Source organism: Notolabrus celidotus, chromosome 16 (genome assembly GCF_009762535.1).
Source record: "Notolabrus celidotus isolate fNotCel1 chromosome 16, fNotCel1.pri, whole genome shotgun sequence".
NCBI classification, from domain to species: Eukaryota; Metazoa; Chordata; class Actinopteri; order Labriformes; family Labridae; genus Notolabrus; species Notolabrus celidotus.
The window spans coordinates 26828499-26851403 of NC_048287.1; the positions used below are offsets into that span (position 1 = coordinate 26828499).

Consider the following 22905-nt stretch of genomic DNA (forward strand, 5'->3'; position numbering starts at 1 on the left):
AGGTATTTTATTTTCATCTTTTGTAGGTAATCTAAATTGTAAAAAAAAACATATTTTTAATTCGACAGCTATGTAAGAGAGGATACATGTTATCAACACATTACTTAAAATATGTTAAGGTTTGACTTTTGATAATTTAATTCCTGAGAAAATAAATCTTAGAAGATTTATCTGTTATAACTCTGTAGTGTCACTTCTTAAAATGAATCTCTCTGTTCTATCTTTCAGCACCGACCAAAGCAAAGTCAAAGTGACCATTGCAGGGTCTGTGTGTGACATTAAATCCATCACCAACACACAGATCACCTGTGTGACAAACTCTCAGTCACAGTCTCAGGAGACCAAAGTCCGAGTCAGCATCCAGGACCAGGGCATCGCCAAGATGGTGAGAGAGGAGAGAGTTCTTATAACAAACATAAATACATCTTTATGTCTATCAACAAAATACCTCTGAGAGCAGATTCTTATTTGAGTATGGTCTCTTTTTTTTCAGGATAACGCAGGGTTCTACTACATTGATGTGTGGTCGTCCAGGTTCACGTGGGGTGGTCTGTCTCCACCTGAGAGGGGATCGTTTGCTGTCATTACCAAAGGACAGACCATCCTGCTCGACATCAGCACACCAGTGTTAAAAATGCTGCTTATTCAAGGTACAACTATTAGCCTGTCATATACTTGTATGTTAATTTGTTGGTTGGCAACATTTTGACCTGCTTGTTTTACTCGTCCCTCATTTTTCTCTCTGTTTGAGCAGTGACAGAATTTAAATACAGGAATGTTCAGATGCAAAGATTTTAGGTTAATTTAAAAGTTAAAGGGACGTATATCTGAATAGTGATACATCTAAATTATAATCATCCAACATTGTCAAACCCGCTGGCCTCTGTTTTTCCTCCAGTGTTCAGGTTCTAACTTCTCATTTTTGTTCTAAGGAGGGAAGTTGATATTTGATGAAGCCGACATCGAGCTGCAAGCAGAAAACATCTTGATCACAGACGGCGGTCATCTCCAGATCGGCACCAAGGAGGAGCCATTCCAGCACAAAGCCATCATCACACTCCACGGAAACCTTCGCTCACCTGAACTCCCCGTGTACGGGGCCAAAACATTGGGTGTCAGAGAGGGCGTGCTGGACATGCATGGTAAGAACACACAAATAACATTCAAACACATGGGATGTTACATGTCCCTCTCATGTCTGTGCTAGCTTAGCTTAGACAGGAAACAGAGGGACACATGTAAAAATGATATGTACCAACTTATACAAACATAGCGTTGCTGGTTAGTGGAACTCTTTACATAACAGCAGAGCCAGTCTGGTTGTTTCTCTGTTTAGCTGAGATGATGACGCCTGACAGTTCTGTAGATATGAAAGTACCATGGATCCTCTCATCCTCCAAAGATGTTTCTACATGCTCTCAAGCATTTTTTATCCAGCCTTTCAATCACAGAATGTTCCTGAGGTAAGTTTTTTAAGGACGAAACATTATGTCAAAGAAAACCTCTCATGAAAATGCATTCACTGCAGAATACAAAGAGTCAAACAGTACCTGTGAAGAAGACTGCATCCTGATCCCTGGTGACAAACAAGGAGGACCCATGTGCAGAAAAATAAAGAGTTAAAAACAAAAGAACACTTAATTGAAGAAACTCAATCGACATGGAACAAGGCACGGAGAACACTGTAGAGGAAAAGGAAGATGTAATGATCCTACCCAGAAGAGGGGAATCAGAGAAACAAGGTTCAAGGTTTCTTTATTTGTACCCAGTTGGTAGATTTTGTTTGCAGGGAGTCAGCTTTCTTTTCACAACAACCAACAGACAGCACAGGAAAAGACATGACAGACTGTGGCCAAATCTCAATGTCCACACTCACACACTCACTGACTTTGGGGCACATTCCCGCTAAGCCTGTGAGGGCTTAGGAGTGTCCCAATGTCAAATCTTCAAGCGTGTAAGGGATATCTCACACTTTTTGAGCCCTTTATGCCCTCTTTCAGTAAGTGGGCATTTTTGCAGACTTGGCGTAAGGGAATTACCCAAAGTGATGTGAAACACAGGATTCCCAGGGGAAGCCTGCAGGCATGGAGGGTAAACAAACAACATAACATGAAATTAAAAAAAGAGAGACGGTAAACAAGAAGCATAAAGGTACAACCAATGTTGGTGCTACAGAGAAGTTTGCCAATAAGAAAACAGCCTAAATCTATTTATCCTCAGACATATATATAAATTACATAATTAAAGTGCTATTTATAGTTGTATATGTATATATTTAAATATTGTGGTTAAGCAGTCTGTACAGTAAGAGCCTGGATCACATGGCAGTCAGTCTGTCTGTCCCTTAAGCGCCTTGAATTTGAGGAAAGTGGAAATTGCGACATAGAAATCCCTAATACCGCTAAGATGAGCTTCATGACGTCATGCAGGGGACCCGAGGAGTCCCAAAGTGCTGTCCCATTCCCAGTTCTACAGTTTTCAGCCCTTACAGCCTCCTGCCCTCAATCACTTTCCAGCTGACATCAATTAAGTCAAGAAGGACTCAGGGTTTAGGGCTCAGGACACAGGTGAAACAAATGAGGTTAATCAAAAAGGAGGGAAAACACATAAGAACAGGAAGTAAAACCAAACTGGACACACAGGCATCAAGAACTACAAAATAACACAGGAAACACAATAGACTACAGAAAGAAACACGAGAGAAAATACACACACACAAGGAATACAACACAAGACATGGATCACTACTAACACAAGGAAGACATTACAGGACCGAAACACAAGGTAGATCTAGAAAGTAAAGCAGGAATCAAAGACAGATTGTAAATGCCCCTCATCCCGCTCTCTCTCTCTGTTGGACCCTGAGAAATTGAAAACTGAAATATTTGTGACCCAAATCTTCCAAACCCCTCAGATTAAATATCATTATGTCACATATAGAGTGAGCAAACAGTTATGTGAGTCCTGTGTCCTGCAGGTATGTAACTCTTACTGACACCTCACCTGCCCTCCTCAGGTGTAAGTCATTGTTGACGACCTGTTTCTCCAGGTATGCCTGTTCTTGTCCCCTGGACTCATCTGGCCCAGACGGTGAATAGCGGCTCCAAGACACTGGCCCTGATGCAGGAGGTGGCATGGAAAGCTGGAGATGAGATTGTCATCGCCTCCACCGGCCACAGGTACGGCAGGATCTCCAAAAGCCTTCAGATTTCATGCACGCAAACACAGTGACCTCACACACACAGACATACACACCTGTGGGCTCATGGGGGACAGGTTGTTTCATAACAGTGTGTGAAAATGAACACCCATTGAGGAGGATGTGTCAGGATTATAAGTGACATTATGACATTTTGTTCTTTAAGGTATAAAAATGTAATTGCTCATAAAGTTTGTCATCAAAAAAGATTCATCAAACCGGTTTCTGATCCTCATCTATTCACGTTTCAGACACAGTCAGAAAGAGAGCGAGGTGAGAACAATCGCTAGTGTGTCGAATGATGGCAGCACTCTAACTCTGACTGAAGCGGTCAGCTACACTCACCTGGGGGTGACGGTGACGCTGCCTAATGGTATTAAGATTGAAGGCCGAGCTGAGGTGGGGCTCCTCACCAGGAACATCGTGGTACGAGGTGCAAAAAATGAGGAATGGAATGACAAGGTCGAAGCCTGCCCTGATGGCTTTAACACAGGTACTGTTTTAACATGGATGATGTTTGGAGAGCTCTAAGAGTAAAGTATAGAAAACAAGATGTGGCTGCACATTCAAATCATTGACTTTATATAAAGACACTTATACATGAATCAGCACGGTAAGAAGTAACCGTTGTGACAGAAACCATATATAAGAAAATATATTTCAACCATGTTTTATTTTCTGGTTCGACCTGTCTCATCTAATAGAATGAATAAGGTGAACATTATGACCTATGCTGCATCCAGTCACAAGGGGGAGCACTAAATATTTTGGCCTTACTTCTTGAGAGCTGTTGTGCAGTCTGTATATTATACAGTCTATTGTGTGACCAAGCTGCAACCTCTAAAGTTAAAAAAAGGAAGCCAATACATTCTTCAAATTGAAGGAAAACATAACATTTTTTGTAATGAAATCAACTGTGTTTAATCAAAAATCCAATTAAGACACAAAACAGTACGTACAGAAAATGAACTCCCATTTCTTCATGATACTTTGCTGTGCTAATTTTAGGGTCATAACAGTAGAAGGTATATTTTCATAGAGATACAGCAGTGTTAACATCATTCTCTCCCTGGGCTGTAGGGGAATTCGCCACCCAAACCTGCTTCCAAGGCAGGTTTGGAGAGGAAGCCGGGTCTGATCAGTTTGGAGGCTGCATCATGTTCCATGCACCAACACCCAACAAGAATCTTGCAATCGGCAGAATTGAATATGTGGAGGTGAAAGGCTGAACACTCACTCAAAAGACACTGCATCTTATCTTTTTTTAGAGCTCATCAGATTGATGTGATGACTCTTTTTTTAATCTCTTTAACGTCACAACTCTTTGGTACTTTTTGTTTGTATGTGTGTGTCACACAAACAGGAATAATGAACTTGAAAGTGTTTGTTTGTAATCCACAGCTGTATCATTCAGGACAGGCCTTCAAGCTGGGGCGTTATCCCATCCACTGGCATCTGATGGGAGACGTGAAGTATGAATCATATGTGAGGGGTTGTTCTATCCATGATACCTTCAACAGGGCGATCACCATCCACAACACCCACAAATTGCTAGTGGAGCACAACGTCATCTACAACATCATGGGCGGAGCATTCTTCATCGAGGACGGCATTGAGACAAACAACATCCTGCAGTACAACCTGGCTGTGTTTGTTAGACAGAGCACCAGTCTGCTGAATGACGACGTCACTCCCGCCGCCTACTGGGTCACCAATCCCAACAACATCATCCGACACAACGTTGCAGCTGGGGGCACCCACTTTGGTTTCTGGTACCGCATGCACGAGCACCCTGATGGCCCGTCCTATGACAGAGACATCTGTCAGAAAAAGGTTCCTCTGGGTGAGTTCTCCAACAACACGGTGCACTCTCACGGCTGGTTTGGCCTCTGGCTCTTCCAAGACTACTACCCCATGAAGGACGGAGGCTGCAGATCTAATACCCCTGAACCCGCTGTCTTCCGCTCCCTCACCTCCTGGAACTGTGAAAAAGGCGCAGAGGGGGTCAACGTGGGCGCTGTGCAGTTCCATGACTTTGTTATGGCCAACAACGAGAAAGCCGGCATTGAGGACAAGCGTATCCTCTGGTGGGCTGTGGGTGGCTACGGAAATGAAGCAGGAGCGACGGTTTCAAACAGCATCATTGTGGGCCACGCTGACGAGCTTGGACCGTTGGATAACAAGTGCACAAGTCGAGGTATGATCCTGCCATTCGACGACGGCATGAGAGTCCAGGATACCAAATTTATCAACTTCGACCGCAGCTCTTGTGCAGCCATCGGGGTGACTACGGTTGATGGGACGTGTGTGGCCCTGTGTGGTGGCTGGCCTGCCGAGTTTCTGCGTATCGATTTCACAAATTCACCAAACAAGGGCTGGTTCAGGTGGGAGCATGAGATGCAGCTGGTGGATCAGGATGGCTCCCTCACAGGTACCTTTCTCTCTTCATGTTGAACTGGTCCTTTGTAAGATGTAAATCTTTGAGCAAGCAACTGAAAGGGAGTAGTGCATTTATTAGGGACTATTTTCAGTGGTGGATTAACACATAATCAGATAGATGGAAGATAGATTCATGCAGATTTATAGATATAAAGGCAGTGTCACTTAATCCAACCATTTGTGACGTTATTCATAGTATTTTGAACAGCAGTGGAGGTCAAAGGTTATCATCCTGTGGTTACATGGACCAACATATTTGTTGAGATCAGTTGAAATAGAATGAAATGAGTCTTGCAGTGATATTATCTCATTTCTAACATTTCTGTCTGTCATTTTCAGGACGTGCTGGCAACAAAGTGGTGTCTCACAGCCCCTTGCTGGACCCCTCTCTATGCAAACAGAGCAAAGAGTGGAGCATGGGTTTCCCCACCGCCGTGTGTGACCCCTCCGTCAGCTTCCATCGTCTGTCCTTCAACAAGCCCTCCCCAACTTCTTTGCAGGCAAAGAACGTCCTGCTTACCAACTCATTTGGTACTTACTTACTTCCTCTTTACCTTACAGAGCTTACAGTAACTTAAACCTGTGCTGACCTCTGCTGGTGACCAGTGGGAGAGCTAAAAGGCTCTGCATCCTGTGAAGCTATTATTATAGTAATTTATTAATACTGATCATTAGCTGGGTTTGTTTCTATTCTGGACAAAAATAAAAAAAATAAGGAAAATACAAAAAATATATAGTAATAAAAGTCTAAATAAAGTTAATTATACTGCATAAATCAGTTTCTTTGAGTATTCAGAAAAGCGCTTTATAAACAAAATGTATTATTATTATAACTATTATTATTATATTAAAGTAAATGCTATATTATTTTAATGAACTTAGTTTATTAGAACTTTTTTGACATAATTTGACAGTTGTGTTGAATACTTGTAATTAACAATGTCATATAACTTCAACAATAAGACAATAAAATCCTTAAATAATAACAAGAAAAGAAAAAAATAATAAATAAAAAACAAACACAAACTTCATGATAATAACAATAAAAAGAATCAGTATTATTATAATTGCACTGTTATAACTATAATAACCACAATAACAACAATGATACAAAAAGCATACAAATGAATTATTACATGTATGTACACATACACAAGTGTAAATAGCTGCTATATTAACTTTAGCAACTTTAGCTTTAACATTTATGTACCTTGCTTCTTGCTAATCAGTTCTCTGAAAGCTGCAGACTCAACAGCTGATATATGAAGCACTTCTTCAATAACATACCTTAAAATCACTCTGTTTAGTCCTCCCTGGTTTTGGTCCTCCAGTGTTTGCAGCACCGGGCTCTCTGAGGGTTAGCTTAATAGCAGTGTGTTGTTTGGTTAGATGCTTTATGAAATTGAATTACTCGTCTTGGCAGTGGACGAAGTTGTCCTAAAACTCAAAACTAAATCTTCGTCCTTTTCCTCGAGGAGGGAAAAAAGCTCACGCCTGAATCATCATCAGCCATTGTGTGTTTACTGCACTAAATATTCTTACTCCCAGGATGCTCTTATACTGACTGAAGTGTGACCTCACTTCCAAAGTCGATGATTATCGTATGTAGTTGTCATCTGACATGAAGTAACAAGACCTTTTTAATCTCTGTCATTCTAACACCATTGTTGAATTTGAAAAGTAACCAGAAAGATACAAGTTACTCCAAACAGCAGTGGAGTTACAGGAATGCGTTACTCTGTAGAAGACTGTCTTGTTATTTGACTTTGATATATTGTTTTAACTCTATAACAGGCACGAGTACGGTTCCCTACACAAAGAAGAGACTGACTCATAAACTCGGCTGGATGGCCATGTTACCCTCGAACCAAACCTTCATCTGGAACTTTGAAGACGCTTCTCAAATCACCAACATATCTTATTCTTCTGTATTCTACGGCTTCAAGGTGGGGTAAAAAATAATAAGATTACACTGAAGATGACGCATCAACTACTTTGTGCTGACGATCTTTTGCTCTGATTTTCACACCCACACAGCCGGATCAATACGTGATCATGTGTCACAACCTCACTGAGAGTCCGGACAGTTTTCACATCCTGGATAAGAGGAACGCATCGAAGACGCCGCTCAGCTACAGCGACAACGAAAGTGGGGACTGGTACATGGACGAAAGCACCAACAAGCTCTGCTACCTCGGTTAGACTCAAGTTGATCTTGATCTTTTCATGACTAAGAAAATCTGATGATCTATTAATCATTTTAAGTACCTAGCTTTCTTACTAATTACCCGGCTGTGTTCAATACTTGATTCTGATTGGTCAAAACCCCTTAATAATGGTGAGTACCTCTGAAAAGTAAGAGTGCAGCCAGGGACAACAAGTTCACACGTCATATCAAATCAACCCACAGGAAGAACATTTATAAAGTTGATGACATAAAGTTCCTTTGTGTGTCTTCTTCCTTCATTTTGACGTTGTTTTGTCTGCAGTGTCCGGGAAAAGCAGCATTAGCCAACGTCATGGCAGCGTCGACCGCTCTATGAAGGACTTCAAAGTGGACTTCAGTGTCTCCCAGTGCTTCTTCCCCAAATGCATCCCACCAACACCCGCACCTCCAGCCACACTCCCACCTCTACCCACCCGCCGGCCGAATAACTTCATGTAGGTTTGAACCCGACTTCAACATGATATCAAAGACTGGGAACAGATTATATCATTGATCCTAAAGAGGCATCAGTATTCACTCACAGGAGCTTTAAGTGGTTATAGAATTAAAAGTAACAGAACACATGATCTGAATGGCTCATTACATTGTCACTTATATATGTTTTATAGGGTTTTAATGACTGATGCATGAGCACAAGGAGAACATTCACACTTTAATCTGAGATTTAATTTACTAATTTGTCACATGCTCAGAATAGACTCAAAAATATATATAATGTAAAATTTAAAAACCTAAACATGAAAAAGGATGCAGGAAACTGTAAAAATATGAATGGATTTAAGTGCAATGTGCCCTGTCCATGTGTGAGTGTATGTTTAAATAGATTATTGGTATTATTATTGAATTGTCAAAGAGGGATTCATAACACTTTATTAATTATTGTGTAGGTAAATCTGCCAAAAAAATCTAACTTTTAGAGACATATTTTTGTATCTGTGCATCCTGAAAGTCTCATTTTGCATTGCAGAGTAAATATTTCAACAAGAGTTTGAATGCAGTGTTTAAAAACCAGTCTAAATCTTATCAATGGAGCACCGCCTGCAAGCTAGTTCAGACAGACAACTCGAGCTGCACTGATTCATACTGACACGTCATCCACTCTATCAGCTGATCTCAACATCCTCTCATTTGGCGGTCTATTCCAGCTGCAAGGCTTCCTGTCTCTGCCTCTGCCTTGTCAGTGCTACTGCTACCCTGCTCCAGTGCTGCATGCAATCTTTCAAACCCACCTCCTCCCCAGCATCCACCTGTAGGCTCAGGGGGGGGGTAGCCCTATCTCATTACTCCTCAATGTCTGCATATAAGTTATTCTGCAAGGAGTAATGAGGCTCGGAGCCTAGACGCCAAACACAATACTGTATGCTGTAATGATAAACTTGACTTTAAAGTAACGTGAGTCGTCTGACTGAACTAGATTTGATTTAAATCCCTTTTAGAAAACTGAATGTAGAGCCCTGATTGTCCTGAAACGAGTGTTTTCCACCGTTTTTTTTAAGCAGCATTAACAAGATGCATTTTTCAGAAAACTTACAGATAGTTATAATTATTTTGGCTTTCATTTGTTTGTTTGTTTGTTTGTTTGTTTGTTTCTCTCCAGACGGTGGTCAAATGCCTCTTTCTGGGCAAATTCAGCTGAAAATAACTTCACTGCTCCAGCAGATGGTGCTGATGTGGTCATTCCAGCAGGTACGGTCTTGAGACAAGTAACAGGATCATATGTGTTTTTTGTCATTTAGATATTGTTTGTTCTGAATCAGCTGTGTTGAGATCAGAGGTAAGATAAAAGAAGATGGGGTAACTAACTATAAGAGAGTGCCTCAAACATGGACACTGGTATTATTAGACTAACTTATAACAGACTTTATGATGCAGAAGAGTTCTTGTAATATCTCTGTCCCTCCACCCTCTCAATCCTCAGGTCAGTGGGTGGTTCTGGACACAAACACGCCGTCCCTCAACAAGCTGACAGTTGTTGGCGTTCTTGAGATCCCAGACACCCCGATGAACGCGTCCAGCAGACGGCGTCGCTCTACACCAGTATACAACACTGCAGTGGTGGAGGCCGTGTACATCTCAATCCAGGTAAGTGAGAACGATCGTTTGCCAGATTACTCAGATTAGCTCTTTAAAATAAACGTTTAATGTCAATTAATTTGGACGCTTCAACTTCCTCTTAAAGAAACCCTCGCTCTCCATCGCTGCAAACAAGTGAAGAAGATAGATGATGTTTAGATTTATGTTATTTGTATTAAACATTTGTTTCATCAGCATTTATTTACCATTGAATGAGTAAGAACACAACCTCTAATGCAGATTAAAGGAGTTACACAAGTACAGGATAATATCCGAGGCACTGCTTCGTCCACAGGGGGCGCCAAAAACATCAGTTTCCTCAAAGGAGCTTTAAAGGCGTTGGTTCTTTCTGTTTCAGGGCGGCAGGCTGATCGCAGGGTGGGATGACGAGCCGTTCAAAGGCCAGCTGCACATCAAGCTTACAGGGAACCACCGCACCCCTGACTGGCTTCTGCCTAACGGACCAAACCAGGGATCCAAAGTCCTCGGTAAGTTTCAGGATCCAGGATTTGACATGGTTTATTTGTCATTTCCTTTTATGTATAGATATGTATGTAGACATAAAAAAAAGACTGAATGCTGTCAGAAATATAAAATAATATCTATAAATTAACCATTTCTTAGAAACAGCCTCAGAATCAGAACCAGAGATAAAAGTTTGTAACTACCCCTTTAATCATGAGTGTGTGTTATTGAACCACAGGTGTGTTTGGTACACTGGAGCTCTATGGAAAACCTCACAATGTCTACCACACCAAGCTGGCGGCTACGGCTGTCGCTGGATCCAAAAAGCTGACCCTGAAGCAATCTGTGGACTGGCAGGTCAGACATTTTTCTTTGAGCTCAGTTTTTGTGCCTTGAAATGTTAAGATGTTCGTTAAATTTCAAATAATAATGAACTTAATTTGGAAGCAGAAAAGCAAATACCTTCTAGTCTTGCTGTAACTACTGTAAAGGCCAGCATCATTTCTCATTGTTTGTTTGTTTTCTGCGAAGGTCGGAGACGAGGTCGCCATCTCCACCACCAGCTACAGCGTGTGGGAGACAGAGAAGAACAAGATCGCTGCTGTGTCAGCTGACGGCCTCGAACTGACCCTGGACCAGCCTTTGACCCACAAACACATCGGTCAGTCACACATCTGTTGCCAGAGCTGCACAATGTCCTCTGAACTTATCATGCATGTTTAGAGTCATACACCGTTTCTGAAGCGACTAAAAGTGTCTCAGCCTGTCCGTGACAACCTCCCGTTCTTTATCTCTCCTCAGGTGAGACTCACTCCGTCTCAGGTACGTCGTACTCCTACACTCTGGCGGCTGACGTCGCTCTCCTGACCAGAAACATTAAGATCATCGGTGAGGAGTACAAGGACATGATGAAGGAGTCATTCGGAGCCAGACTGTTGGTGGGCACCTTCTCCGCAGAGGGAATCAGCTACAGAGGTATTGAAGTGTATGAAATGTGACTGTTCACCTTTTAATAGATGGGAAATAATCACATAAGTAAAGGTTTAGACATACAGTATGTGTGCCATACAACAGATCAAAGCTCCTTTTATCTCAAAAAAGATCACACCCAAGTGTTGCACTTTTTATCAATCAATCAATCAATCGGACTTTATTTGTCAAGCACTTTTCATACTGTGATATTATAACACAATTTGCTGTACATAAAAATATTACTAGGAGTAATGAAATAGAAAATGAAATATAATACAAAAAAACACCCCACAATACATATGCAAGGTTAAACACATGATATATAAATTACTACTACTACTACTAATAATAATAATAATAATAATAATAATAATAATAATAATAATAATAATACATAAAATTGAATAAATGAAAGAAGAAAAAAAGAAGTTGATGATATCTTAATGAGGAAACACTGGCTGAAGAATACGATTTTAATACTCAAGATGGGAAATTAAACTCACCAAAATAAAATAAATTAATAAGATAATAAAACACTAAAAATTAAACTAGTAAAAGAAAAACAGAATATCATCTGTAGAAATCATAAGATGATAAGATCTAATTAATAGCTAACAAAAAAATGAAATAATCCACAATAAATAAAATAAATAAATGAAAATGTAATATAGCTGAATAAATAATATATGTGTGTATAATGATTTAAAATAAGACAGTATATACTTAAAAATTGACTAAAATTTGAACTAGATACTGAATAAAGTAAGATGGAACAAGACTCAGGCACTTTTTGTTATAATGCTTTGCGCCCACTGATCTTCCCAAGACCAAACATTTCTCTGCTTCTCCTTGTGTTTCGATTCTTTATTTATTATTTTAAATAAGATTTAAAATCATTGGCCATGATCTAACTGAGTTTTATATCCTCAACAGGCAAATTTTTCTTGCAAAATTGTAAGCTTTAGTATGGCTTTGTCTCCCTAATCATCACTGTTATTTGCACATGATTTAAAAAACATCAGGCACCTCATTGTTTCATATTTTTACTCTCAAAGGGAAAGCTCAGATCAGGAACGTGGAGTTTTTCCATTCTGGTCAGGAAGGCTGGACTGACTCGCCGGACCCTCGTTACTCTGTGGCCTTCCTCAACCTGGGAAAGGTAGAGCAACACTCACACTCACACTCACACACACACACACACACACACACACACGCACACACACACACACACACACACACGCACACACACACACACACTCACACTCACACACTAAAACCCTTATTTTGCCTCCCTTGCAAAAAAGAATCCGAGGATCAGAAGTGGAGACTGAAACATGTAAATCCACAAAGATTTAAGGTTCACGTCCACAAACTTTAAAATAAGCAAAAAGGTTCAAAATAAAAACAAGGGGGACTAAAGGGAGGCAGAGACCCTGACTGAAATCAACAAAAGATGTGAAGATGGGTCCCCTGAGTGCTGCTCAAACGAGGGATGAAGTTTGTGTCTGATTTCCAAAATGTTAAAATAATATTTTGTTTTTTATCTGCGTCCAAAGATCGTAGATGAAGAAACGTACATTCAGGGTTGTGCTTTCCACGACGGCTTCTCTCCCGCCATCGGAGTGTTTGGAACAGACGGACTGAATGTTGACAGTAACATCATCCATAACACTGTGGGAGAAGGTACGTAATGAACTGTCACCTTTACAGCTAACATTGTTTACAAATGATCAACTGGAACATTAACTCTAACGGCTCGCTGTTTGATATTTATAATTTATTTCTTTAAGTATTTCTATTTTCTTTATTTGCTAGAATTCATTTTCTTCTTTTATTTTCTTCTTTTTATTCCTTTCATATCTTTTAATTTTTTTAACTTGGATGTCTCCATCTTTCTTTTTATTTCTTTCATTTTATTTTTTATTTCATTTTCCTTATTTCTTTTAGTTTTTTATAATTTCTTTGATTCCTCTTTGATTTTTAATTCCTTTGTCTCTTTTTTCTTTGTATCTTTATTCTTGCCTTTTTATTTATTTTGTTATGCCTTTTATTTTTTGTTTATTTATTTCTTAATATGTTCCCTCATATCTTCTTTAATTTTTTTATATATTTATTATTTATTTATTTATTTATTTATTTATTTATTTGATATCCTTTTGCTTTCCTAAGTTTCCATTTTTATTTTTTCTTCTTTTTTTTTTAACTTTGCTGAATTTGTGTTCTTTTAAATTTGTTCACCTCTTGGTGTTAGTCCATACTGCCTGTATCTCTGTATTGTCTCACCTTGTTGTTTGAGCTCTCTTCACTGTCTGCTTGTTAAGTCTTGTTTTTAAAGCTGCTTTATAAATACACTTATTCTTTCTCCTTTCAGTGCTTATCAAACATGTCTTTGTTTCCAGGTATCAGAATCTGGGGTGATCAGATTAAAGTGAGGAAGAACCTGGTGATGAAGGTGCTGTGGCCGGGATCCTATCAGGACAGGGAAGAGAAATTCAACTACATCTGGACCGCTGCCATCGAGGTCTGTCCAAATACAAACAAAGAAGAACTGTTTTACCGTCATCATCATCATCATCATCATCTTCACTGTTTTATCTGTTTGTGTTTTGTTTTAAGGTTAACAAGGGGACGAATGTTTTGCTGCAGCATAACATCGTGGCAGGTTTTGAGAGAGTTGCTTATCGAGTCAGTGGTGAACCGTGTCCAGGTAAAAGAAAAACTTAAACCAAAGTTTTAAAAAAAAACAGTGTGAACATACCAACTAGTCTAATGAGAGGAAAATATCATATCATACACGTCACTATACCAATATATCCATATTGTTGCACACATGAGCACATGAACATGTACACATATGAAGGAAAAATATAATTAAATGACATACAATTGATATGTATTTATTTAAATTATTTATTTATTTAAAATTATTATTATTATTATTTTATGTCTGTTTTCTTTTTATCATATTATCATTATTTGTGTCTTCACCTGAATGTTTGTTAAAATTAATACATTTCAAATCATGAAAAAAAATATAAAGTATGATGTTTCCCTTCACTCTTCTTGTGCAGGTAACCAGAACAAAATGGAGAGCTGGGTCCACAATGAGGCCCACGGCGGTCTCTTCGCAGGAGTCTTCATGGACAAAGACGGTTATCCGGGCTGCAGCCTCATCCAGAACTTCTTCATATGGAGGGCCTTTGATTACGGCCTCTTTTACCAGGTCCTGAACCTCTTCTGTTTCTGTCACTGACTTTGTTTCATTTATTTAACTCATCCACCGAGCTGAGCTCCGGGGCCGGTACGACAAAGCAGGATCTGCTGTTTTAGTAATGTAGTGTTTTATAAACCTAAAGAACAAGCCTTCCTCCTCCTGTTCCCTCGCAGACTCCAAGCAGTGTGATTGCTTCCAATAACACCCTGGTGGACAACGGGATGGGCGTCATGCCATTAATCTACGGTCCTCCTTCTCTCACACACAAGTTTGCTGATAAATATACACACATCAAGGTGAGAGAGTGTTTCCTCTCCTGTTACACCTCACACACACACACACCATTCAGTCACACGGTGGCAGCTTCATGTTTCTGATGCGTCTCTTTTCCAGCACTCGCTCATTGTTGGCAGCAGCCCAAACTTTGACTGTTCGGACACTCTGCCCAGCAGTGATTTTAATGTTAGAGGCAGTGGAGAACACCGAGCCCCAAGACCCATCAACGGTACAGCACAAACACAGCACACAGATTCAATGACGCAGAGTAGACATCAGTGTTTTTGTGGTTAGATATCTGGGTGATGGTGACATTTAGAAGCTGATGAACTGGTATTCAGGGTTGCAGCTGTGTTTAAACTTGTTGAGTTCTCTTAAATTTGCCTCTTTAGGATCATTTTTAAATCTTTCAAGCTAACTTTCTCTGAGTAAGAGATTTGTGTCAATACAGAAAGATTTTGAATTTATTAATGGAAAAAAAGATCTAATTCAGTCGTTTTGATGATTTCATTGAACTCCCCTGTCATTAAAGTCCTGGTGAACAGCTTTCTCTCTCTCTTTGTGATCTCATTTTCACTCTGAACAGGCGGCAGATCTGGAATCTGTTGGCCAAACATTGTATCCGGCCATAACAGCGCTCCAGAAATGCGCTTTCACCTGAACTCGAACTACAACGCCATCAAAGGACTGATGACAGTAGAAGGTGAGTTCAGGCTCTGAGGTTTGGGAAACAAAGATTTTATAAAGTTACTTTTTGTTTATATTATTTACAAAGACCCAATATCATGATAGGATCAGATTCAGTCCCCTCAGAGGAAGACTCAGGATCAAGGGTTGCACTGTAGAAGACATCCAGCTGTTTGTGAAAGATCCTACTTTAAATTAAAATTTTAATGTTATTTTTAATATATTTCTAATTTTCCTTTTCTTTTCTGTTTTATCATATTTGTCATTTTAATTGTGTTATTTTATGCCTGTCTGAATGTCTCCAATGCTTTTAATGTTTTAATGTAAAGCACATTGAGTTGCCCTCATGTATGAAATGCGCTATACAAATAAAGCTGCCTTGCCTTGCCTAACACGGTCTCAACTCTTTGTTTCTCCGTTTTTATCTTCAAGACACAACATTCGTCAATTTCCGGAACGTCTGCTCCGGCGAGAAGAACATCATGTTCATGACCAATCCGCTGAACGAGGACCTGCAGCACCCTGTGCATGTTTCAGGCATAACAATGGTTGGCAGCACAGAGGACGCTAAAGTCTTCATCCACAAGCCTGATTTAGGGTAAATCATCGTATACAGAGAGATACAAGGTTTTCAAAATCCTTACATGTAGTGTGAGGAATTAAATTATCCGTCTGCAGGAATAGAGCCACTTTAGAAAAAAACTAAAACACAGTTATGATAAAAGAGTCATTTTTGTCCTTCAGGAAAGTCAACCCTGCAGACTGTGTGGACATGGACTGTGATGGCAAGAAGAAAACCATGTTAAAAGACTTGGACGGTTCGTTCCTGGGTGCTGTGGGAACTGTGCTGCCTTTTGCTGAGTTTGAGTGGGACGGTGATGCCAGGAGAGGGCTGGGAGACTACCGCATCCCAAAGGTCATGACCACCAAGGCGGACGGCAGCCGCATCCCTGTCGACCAGATCGCTCCAAACAAAGGTAAAAAGATCACAGATGTTGTTCCGTTTAGCTTTACGAACTCCAAATCTGCCCTCTTTTGTTTTTCTGATTCTAATCATCTACTAAACTGAACCGATAATTACAGGAAAATCAACAATCTTTATTTATACAGCACCAAATCACAACAACGTTATCTTAAGAGGCTTTCCAAACAGAGCCGCTCTAGACCGTACTCTATTATATCATTAACAAAGACCCAACATCAATACCAGATAAGATCCAGTCCCATCTTACAGACAGGACTCAGTCTGATCTCATCTTAATCCACCATGAGCAGAGCACTTTGCAGCATTTAGCAAGTTACAGCAGCAAGGACAAACTTCCTTTAACAGGCAGAAACCTCCAGCAGGACCAGACTCATGTTAGACAGACATCTGCTGATACCGTGTTGGGGTTGGAAAGAGGGATAGAGGGAGAATAAATAAAAACACTAGTCTAAATTGGAGCAATATTTAGAATATTGTTAAAGCTCCAGTGAGGAGTTTTGTACCAAATGAAATAGACTGATTCCTCTTTATGACCTACTAAAGCAAATGAGACCATTAACAACACTCATCATTGTTGGATCATCATTTTCAGTGCCTATGGTTTTTATCTTTGCTAATATTTAAATATGTTTTTGCAAATATTATCTATAAGTGACTAATTTTACCGTTCAAAGAAATCAGGATAACAACTTAGTCAGAAAACTCTTAATATGCACGTACAGGACCAGATCAGAGACAAGGTCAGAGAACTGCTTCGTCCACAGGGGGCGCCGAAATCGACACAAAACAAAAGTTCTTCAGACAAGCTTTAAGTACATTTGAGACCATGGACTCATTAGGAGAGTGTGAACTGAGGCTACAAATGTGATAAAACAAGCATGGTCTCATCTGATTTCATGCAGCTGTGCTTTTTTTGCAACCACTGGTGTTGCACCCTGCTGGCCATTAGAAACAATGCAAGTGTAACACTGTCACTCTGTTAACACTCTCTTCACTTTTAAAAGAAAGAGGCTACATCCACTTCCTGTGTTCAGTCTTGGGTCCAAAGTTTTACAGGATCAATAAAATGACTTACCCTTTCTTAATGTGTCATGTTGCTTAATTTCTCCTCAGGTATATACAGGAAGGGCTGCACCTTCATGACCCCCTGGCAGAGCTACAAGTGTTCTTCTGAGCTGAACTACAGGATGCTGGTGATCGAGAGTCTCGACCCCGACACAGAAACAAGACGTCTGTCCCCCGTTGCTGTGCTTGGAGGCGGCTTTGTGGATCTGATCAATGGTAATCCTGTTGATCTGATGTGATTCCATCGCAGAAAAATCTGAATAATCTCTTGTGGTATAAATCAAAGGGATGCCTTTTAAAGCTGTGTGTCTTTACTCTCAGGTCCTCAGGATCACGGTTGGTGCGCAGGCTACACCTGCCAGAAGAGACTGTCTCTGTTCCACAGCATCGTGGCCACCGGTCACTCTTTCGACATCTTCTTCAGCAGCACCAGCCCGCAGAAACTTCGCCTCATGTTGCTCAACGCAGATTCATCTGAGGTTAGTGCACAGTCTCTGGAAACTCTGCTTCAGGCATTAAAGTGAAAGTTGAAGGTAAACTTTGTGTTTTTTAATTTGTTCCTGCAGAGCGTTAGGGTGTCGGTCTTCTACTCCAAGCCGCAGAGGATGGACGTCTATGTTGGCGACAAGCTTGTTGCTCCCACTAACGCGGAGTGGAACAAAGACAAAACTGACTTTGAGCTGAAGAAGCCGTTTTATCCCGGTACTAAAGCTAGACAGTCACACAAAGTGAAACATAACTTGAAAACTATGGTTTTGAGTATTTCAACGTCACTTTGAGTTCACAGTTCCTATCTTCACTCCCTCCAGGTCAATACACCCCTCAACTCAACGCCACCCTTGGCTCCAACTTCTTTGACCTAGACAGCAAGATGGTGCAAGTGGTCGTGAGAGGCTCTGAACCTGCAGAAATCCGAATCTCTCCAGTTCTCTTCCTCTCCTTCGACCTGCCAACTATGACCGAGGACCAGTTCTTCGGAGATAAGCTGGTCCTCAATCTCGCTGCTTTCCTCAAAATTCCTGCCAATATGATTCGGATCTCCAAAATCGTCAGGGAGGACGGAAGCTCACGGCGCAGGAAGAGATCCACGGGCCTGAAGGTGGAGGTGGAGATCAAGAAACCTCCAGTACAGCAGACGAGCAACACCACCAACAGTGAGTGGGAGGAACAAATGTTGAACATTCAGATTCTGCCGTCTTAGTATAGTCGTGCATTTAACGTGTCTTTGTTGTCTTCTCAGATGATGAAGACTTCTCACTGCTGAAGACCGTGGCTGATGATCTGGGTCAGGCAGCGGTTTCCGGAAACCTCAGTAGTTCCATCGGCTTCAACGTGTCTTCTATGGGCATTGTCCCGCCTCCTCCTTCATCATCAGACCCCAGCTGGAAGGAGGTGAACTTGAAGATTTATGTCTGATAGTGTTAGTTTAGTCGAAAGTGCACTTCAGGACACTTGTCTTGGACTCTAGTACTCTTTTTCACTCGTTTAGCTGCCTCCGCATTCGATTTAACACGTAAAAACACAACAATCTGTTTGTAAACAGAGACGTATGAAAACCACAAACACCATTTATTGCACATAACCTACCATAACCAAACTTAAGATGTCTAATTGCTCACTGGTTTAAATGATTTCCTGATCTCAAATCTCAGGAAGCCGCAGAGGAACCAACGAGGGAGGAGCCTAAAGTGAGCTTCGTCTCCAGCGTGTCCAACCTGCTGCTGGTGCAGGAGCCGATAGCCGGAAAGTATGTGGGTCCTCTGTACCAGCAGCCCAGTCTCATGGCTGTGGATGAGCAGGTGAGGCTACAAAACATCTACAAATAGATAACTAACACTGCACCACTACCGATAAAAGTTAAGCTTTGAATGGAACGAAAGGACATAGATTTCATCAGTCTGTTGTTAAAATGACAGATATGTTGGATATGCGTCCTTCTTTCTTCATTTACTTTTCTGAAGTGTCTTAGTCTTTCAAGCTTTGTTCATAACTCTTGTATCTTCTTGTTTAATTACATAGGTACACAGTATGCCTTTATTCCTTGACGAGATAGTATTAATGTGGTTTAATACAAAGCATTATGAGGAAAATAACAGAATACTACGCAAAAAGCACATTTTCCTTAAAGCTCCTGTGAGGAACTTTTTGTTTCTGTTTGGCGCCCCCCTGTGGACAAAGTAGCACATGTTATCTCTTTGCTGATTTACTCTTTTACATGTATAAGCACAAAAACTCTTTCTACTCTCTTTACTGTCATGATGGGGGAAAACTGAAGGAGGACCCAAGTGCAGATAAAAAAAAAAAAAAAAAGGTTTTAATAAACAAAAGAACAAAAGGTACAAGTAAAACTACTGAAATGTCAAAAAAAACAAATCCAAAAAGTCCAAAATAACACAGGGAGCACAGGAAAGACATACAATGATCCAATACAGGACAGGGGAAACAGAGGAACTAAATACACAGAGTAGTTCCACATAGGTGTGGAACACAGGACACAGGTGAAGCTAATGAGGGTAATCAAAAATTGAGGGAAACACACAATGGCAGGTAGTAAAACTAAACTGAAAACACAGGGGATCAAGAACTACAAAATAAAAACAAGAAACACAAGACACAACTAAGAAACACAACAAGAGTTAGGATCACTAAACACACAAAGGATAACTAATACAGAATAAACATAGGGAGGAACCAAGGCAAGTAACAAGGAAAAAACTAAACTAAACATCAACTCATGACATTTACATGTTCAAATGTAATGTTCACATCCTTTGTTTGGAAATGTAAACAACGCTATTTTTCTACCACCTACCCCCCGGCAGCATCTTCAGTCATTAAAAATACTCAATAGCGGTAATCAAGCTTTACACTGATGGTCTTGTTTGAGTTAGTAGCTTATAAAGAGACATCAAACTTAATTTCAGTATTTTTTATTACTGACCAAAAACTCCCCACAGGAGCTTTAATTTCCCCCTATTTTCTCATTTTTGGGGGGCATTTTTGTTTCATCCGTCTATGAACACATTTATTACCCAAGTTAATTCCTCCAACTTGTATTTCTATACCTTTTTTCCATCAAACACAACTGAACACCAACATAAAAACAAGTTATTGTGTGAAGTAAGATAGGAATTGTAGTCTGAACTGACATTTAAGCTCAGGGAATAAAAAAAGACTCAAGTGAAAGCAACACCCTGAAGATTTGACATGTTGATGCGCCTTCTCTTCGTAAACACTGACCTGTGTTGATGTCTGCAGGGTAACTGTGTCTCTGTGGGAGTGACCACTCTCACTGTGACAGCCTCCCTGAAGGACTCCAGTGGAAACCCTGTTGAAGCACTGGAGGGAAACACCACCATCCTGTTCGACACCTGTTGGGCAAACTACACCGACCTCTCTATTCTCCAAAGCGGTACGTCTACACCTCCCATTGAAAAAATCAATGCTTATTTACTCTCAGATGAAGTCAGTTTACTGAAGGTGGCTGATAGTTGCTTCTTGCATTTGTTTTTGTTCTTCATTTGTATCACCTTTGAGTCACCACAATACTAACCCCTCTTCTCCATGTAGGGGAGAACCTCACCATGGTCTTCACGCTGAAGGAATGGTCTGCAAACTCTCGCTCCTTTACTGTGAAAAACACTCCAACCACCATGGCTCCAACCACCAAGTCTCCTACAACCACACAGCCTCCTACAACAACGACAACAGGGGCACCAGAGCCGACCACTGACGACAGCATCTTCAGCTCCACTACTGCGCTGACAGCCGGCAGCCTCTGTATGGTCAGCGTTATCTACAGCATCGCCTGCTGCTCAAGTGATATCCCCATCTGTTAGGGAGCTCTGTGAAGCTCAGAGGGTTTATGAAGGATAATTTACATTCACTTTATCATGAGAAGGTCTGCTTGATGGAATATAATCCTTAATATATTATGAACAGAGGTGTTTTCTCTCCTTGTTACTCCCTTTAAGCATTTTGTTGGGATTGGGCTTCATGTGAAAAGTAACAAAACATCAATAAATAAATGAAGAAGTCAATAAATGAAGGAAAATGAAATATGAAGCACCTTACATCATTTCCTTTATGTTTCTTTTTGTTCTCTTTTTTTGTCTAAATGTATGTGGGATGTGTTTGCACACCTGGTGAATGATTCATAGACAACCTACTTGAATCTGTATGATAAAGGACAACATGAAGTTGTTTAAATCTTTATTTTTCTTTTCAATAAAATCTATTTTTCGGTGGTAAAGAACTTCATCTCATCCGTGTCTTTCTTTATGAACTTATCAGCAGAGGTGTCAAGTGACAAAGTACAAATACTTTGTTACCTTACTTAAGTAGAAATTTTGGGTATCTATACTTTACTGGAGTTATTATTTTTCAGCCAACTTTTTACTTCTCCTTACATTTTCAAGCAATTATCTGTACGTTCTACTCCTTACATTTAAAAAAAGCCTTTTGATAACATGCCTGTGAAGTTTAGACTTTTTGCTCGATTAAAATACTTATAGGCAACTAGTCCTCATATCTTCCACTCCATGAAACATGTAAATGCTCAGTAGTACACATACAGTTGTGCTCATTTACATACCCTGGCAGAATTGATCATTTCTTGGGTAGTTTGTGTTGTCATTATGATATAAAAAGAGTAAACAGTTGTTTGACAATAAATGGCTTCACCCAAACACTAACTAACTATGAGTGGAAAAAAAGGTTTTCTCTTAAATAATGGCCAAAAAAAATCACAAATTCTGCCAGGGTATGTAAACTTATGAGCACAACTGTATATGGTTCTTTAATGTATCTGCATTGTACAAAAATGCTTTAATTTTCAATGGGCATGAATGCGGCTGAAACAGGTGCAACCAAAATATTCAACATTAACATATTAATATAACATTATAGACATTATGGGCTTTAGAAACATGTTGTTTTGGACATGGAGTAGTGCACTATAGGCCCCTGTGATGCAGCCTAATCTTTTGTCCTTAATGGCATTTTTTCCCCCCTTACATTACTTTAACTTTTATACTTTAAGTAGTTTTGAAACCAGTACTTTTACACTTTGAGTAAAAAGCTTGAGCTGATACTTCAACTTCTAGAGAAGTCTTTTTAAACCCTTGTATCTATACTTCTACTTGAGTAACGAAAGTGAATACTTTGACACCTCTGCTCTGCTGTATATAGGCAGGTCAGCAAGAATACACATATTCATTTACATTCCAACAAAGGCAATTGATAACATGCTTGTGAATTTTGACTTTTTGCACCATTAACAACTTATAGGCAACTAGTCATCA

At 40.1% G+C, this 22905-nt stretch overlaps 1 protein-coding gene across 1 annotated transcript in view; it reads left to right on the forward strand.

Annotated features, from left to right (window-relative positions):
- Positions 1 to 21857, forward strand: part of LOC117828328 (fibrocystin-L-like) — a 57315-nt gene extending 35458 nt beyond the window's left edge. The window contains exons 42-76 of the mRNA XM_034705368.1: positions 229 to 385; positions 494 to 650; positions 933 to 1142; positions 3050 to 3179; positions 3451 to 3692; positions 4280 to 4416; positions 4601 to 5630; positions 5978 to 6169; positions 7433 to 7584; positions 7676 to 7835; positions 8128 to 8299; positions 9463 to 9551; positions 9784 to 9947; positions 10297 to 10426; positions 10642 to 10760; positions 10935 to 11064; positions 11205 to 11378; positions 12431 to 12534; positions 12932 to 13058; positions 13775 to 13896; positions 13992 to 14082; positions 14447 to 14598; positions 14763 to 14885; positions 14983 to 15094; positions 15452 to 15568; positions 15985 to 16150; positions 16297 to 16529; positions 17651 to 17818; positions 17924 to 18081; positions 18169 to 18304; positions 18412 to 18756; positions 18843 to 18994; positions 19255 to 19401; positions 20861 to 21014; positions 21173 to 21857. Of these exons, the coding sequence (XP_034561259.1) occupies positions 229 to 385; positions 494 to 650; positions 933 to 1142; positions 3050 to 3179; positions 3451 to 3692; positions 4280 to 4416; positions 4601 to 5630; positions 5978 to 6169; positions 7433 to 7584; positions 7676 to 7835; positions 8128 to 8299; positions 9463 to 9551; positions 9784 to 9947; positions 10297 to 10426; positions 10642 to 10760; positions 10935 to 11064; positions 11205 to 11378; positions 12431 to 12534; positions 12932 to 13058; positions 13775 to 13896; positions 13992 to 14082; positions 14447 to 14598; positions 14763 to 14885; positions 14983 to 15094; positions 15452 to 15568; positions 15985 to 16150; positions 16297 to 16529; positions 17651 to 17818; positions 17924 to 18081; positions 18169 to 18304; positions 18412 to 18756; positions 18843 to 18994; positions 19255 to 19401; positions 20861 to 21014; positions 21173 to 21441 (6421 nt within the window). The 3' untranslated portion in view covers positions 21442 to 21857. The remainder of the gene's footprint in view (positions 1 to 228; positions 386 to 493; positions 651 to 932; positions 1143 to 3049; positions 3180 to 3450; positions 3693 to 4279; positions 4417 to 4600; positions 5631 to 5977; positions 6170 to 7432; positions 7585 to 7675; positions 7836 to 8127; positions 8300 to 9462; positions 9552 to 9783; positions 9948 to 10296; positions 10427 to 10641; positions 10761 to 10934; positions 11065 to 11204; positions 11379 to 12430; positions 12535 to 12931; positions 13059 to 13774; positions 13897 to 13991; positions 14083 to 14446; positions 14599 to 14762; positions 14886 to 14982; positions 15095 to 15451; positions 15569 to 15984; positions 16151 to 16296; positions 16530 to 17650; positions 17819 to 17923; positions 18082 to 18168; positions 18305 to 18411; positions 18757 to 18842; positions 18995 to 19254; positions 19402 to 20860; positions 21015 to 21172) is intronic.
- Positions 21858 to 22905: the final 1048 nt, after the last annotated feature.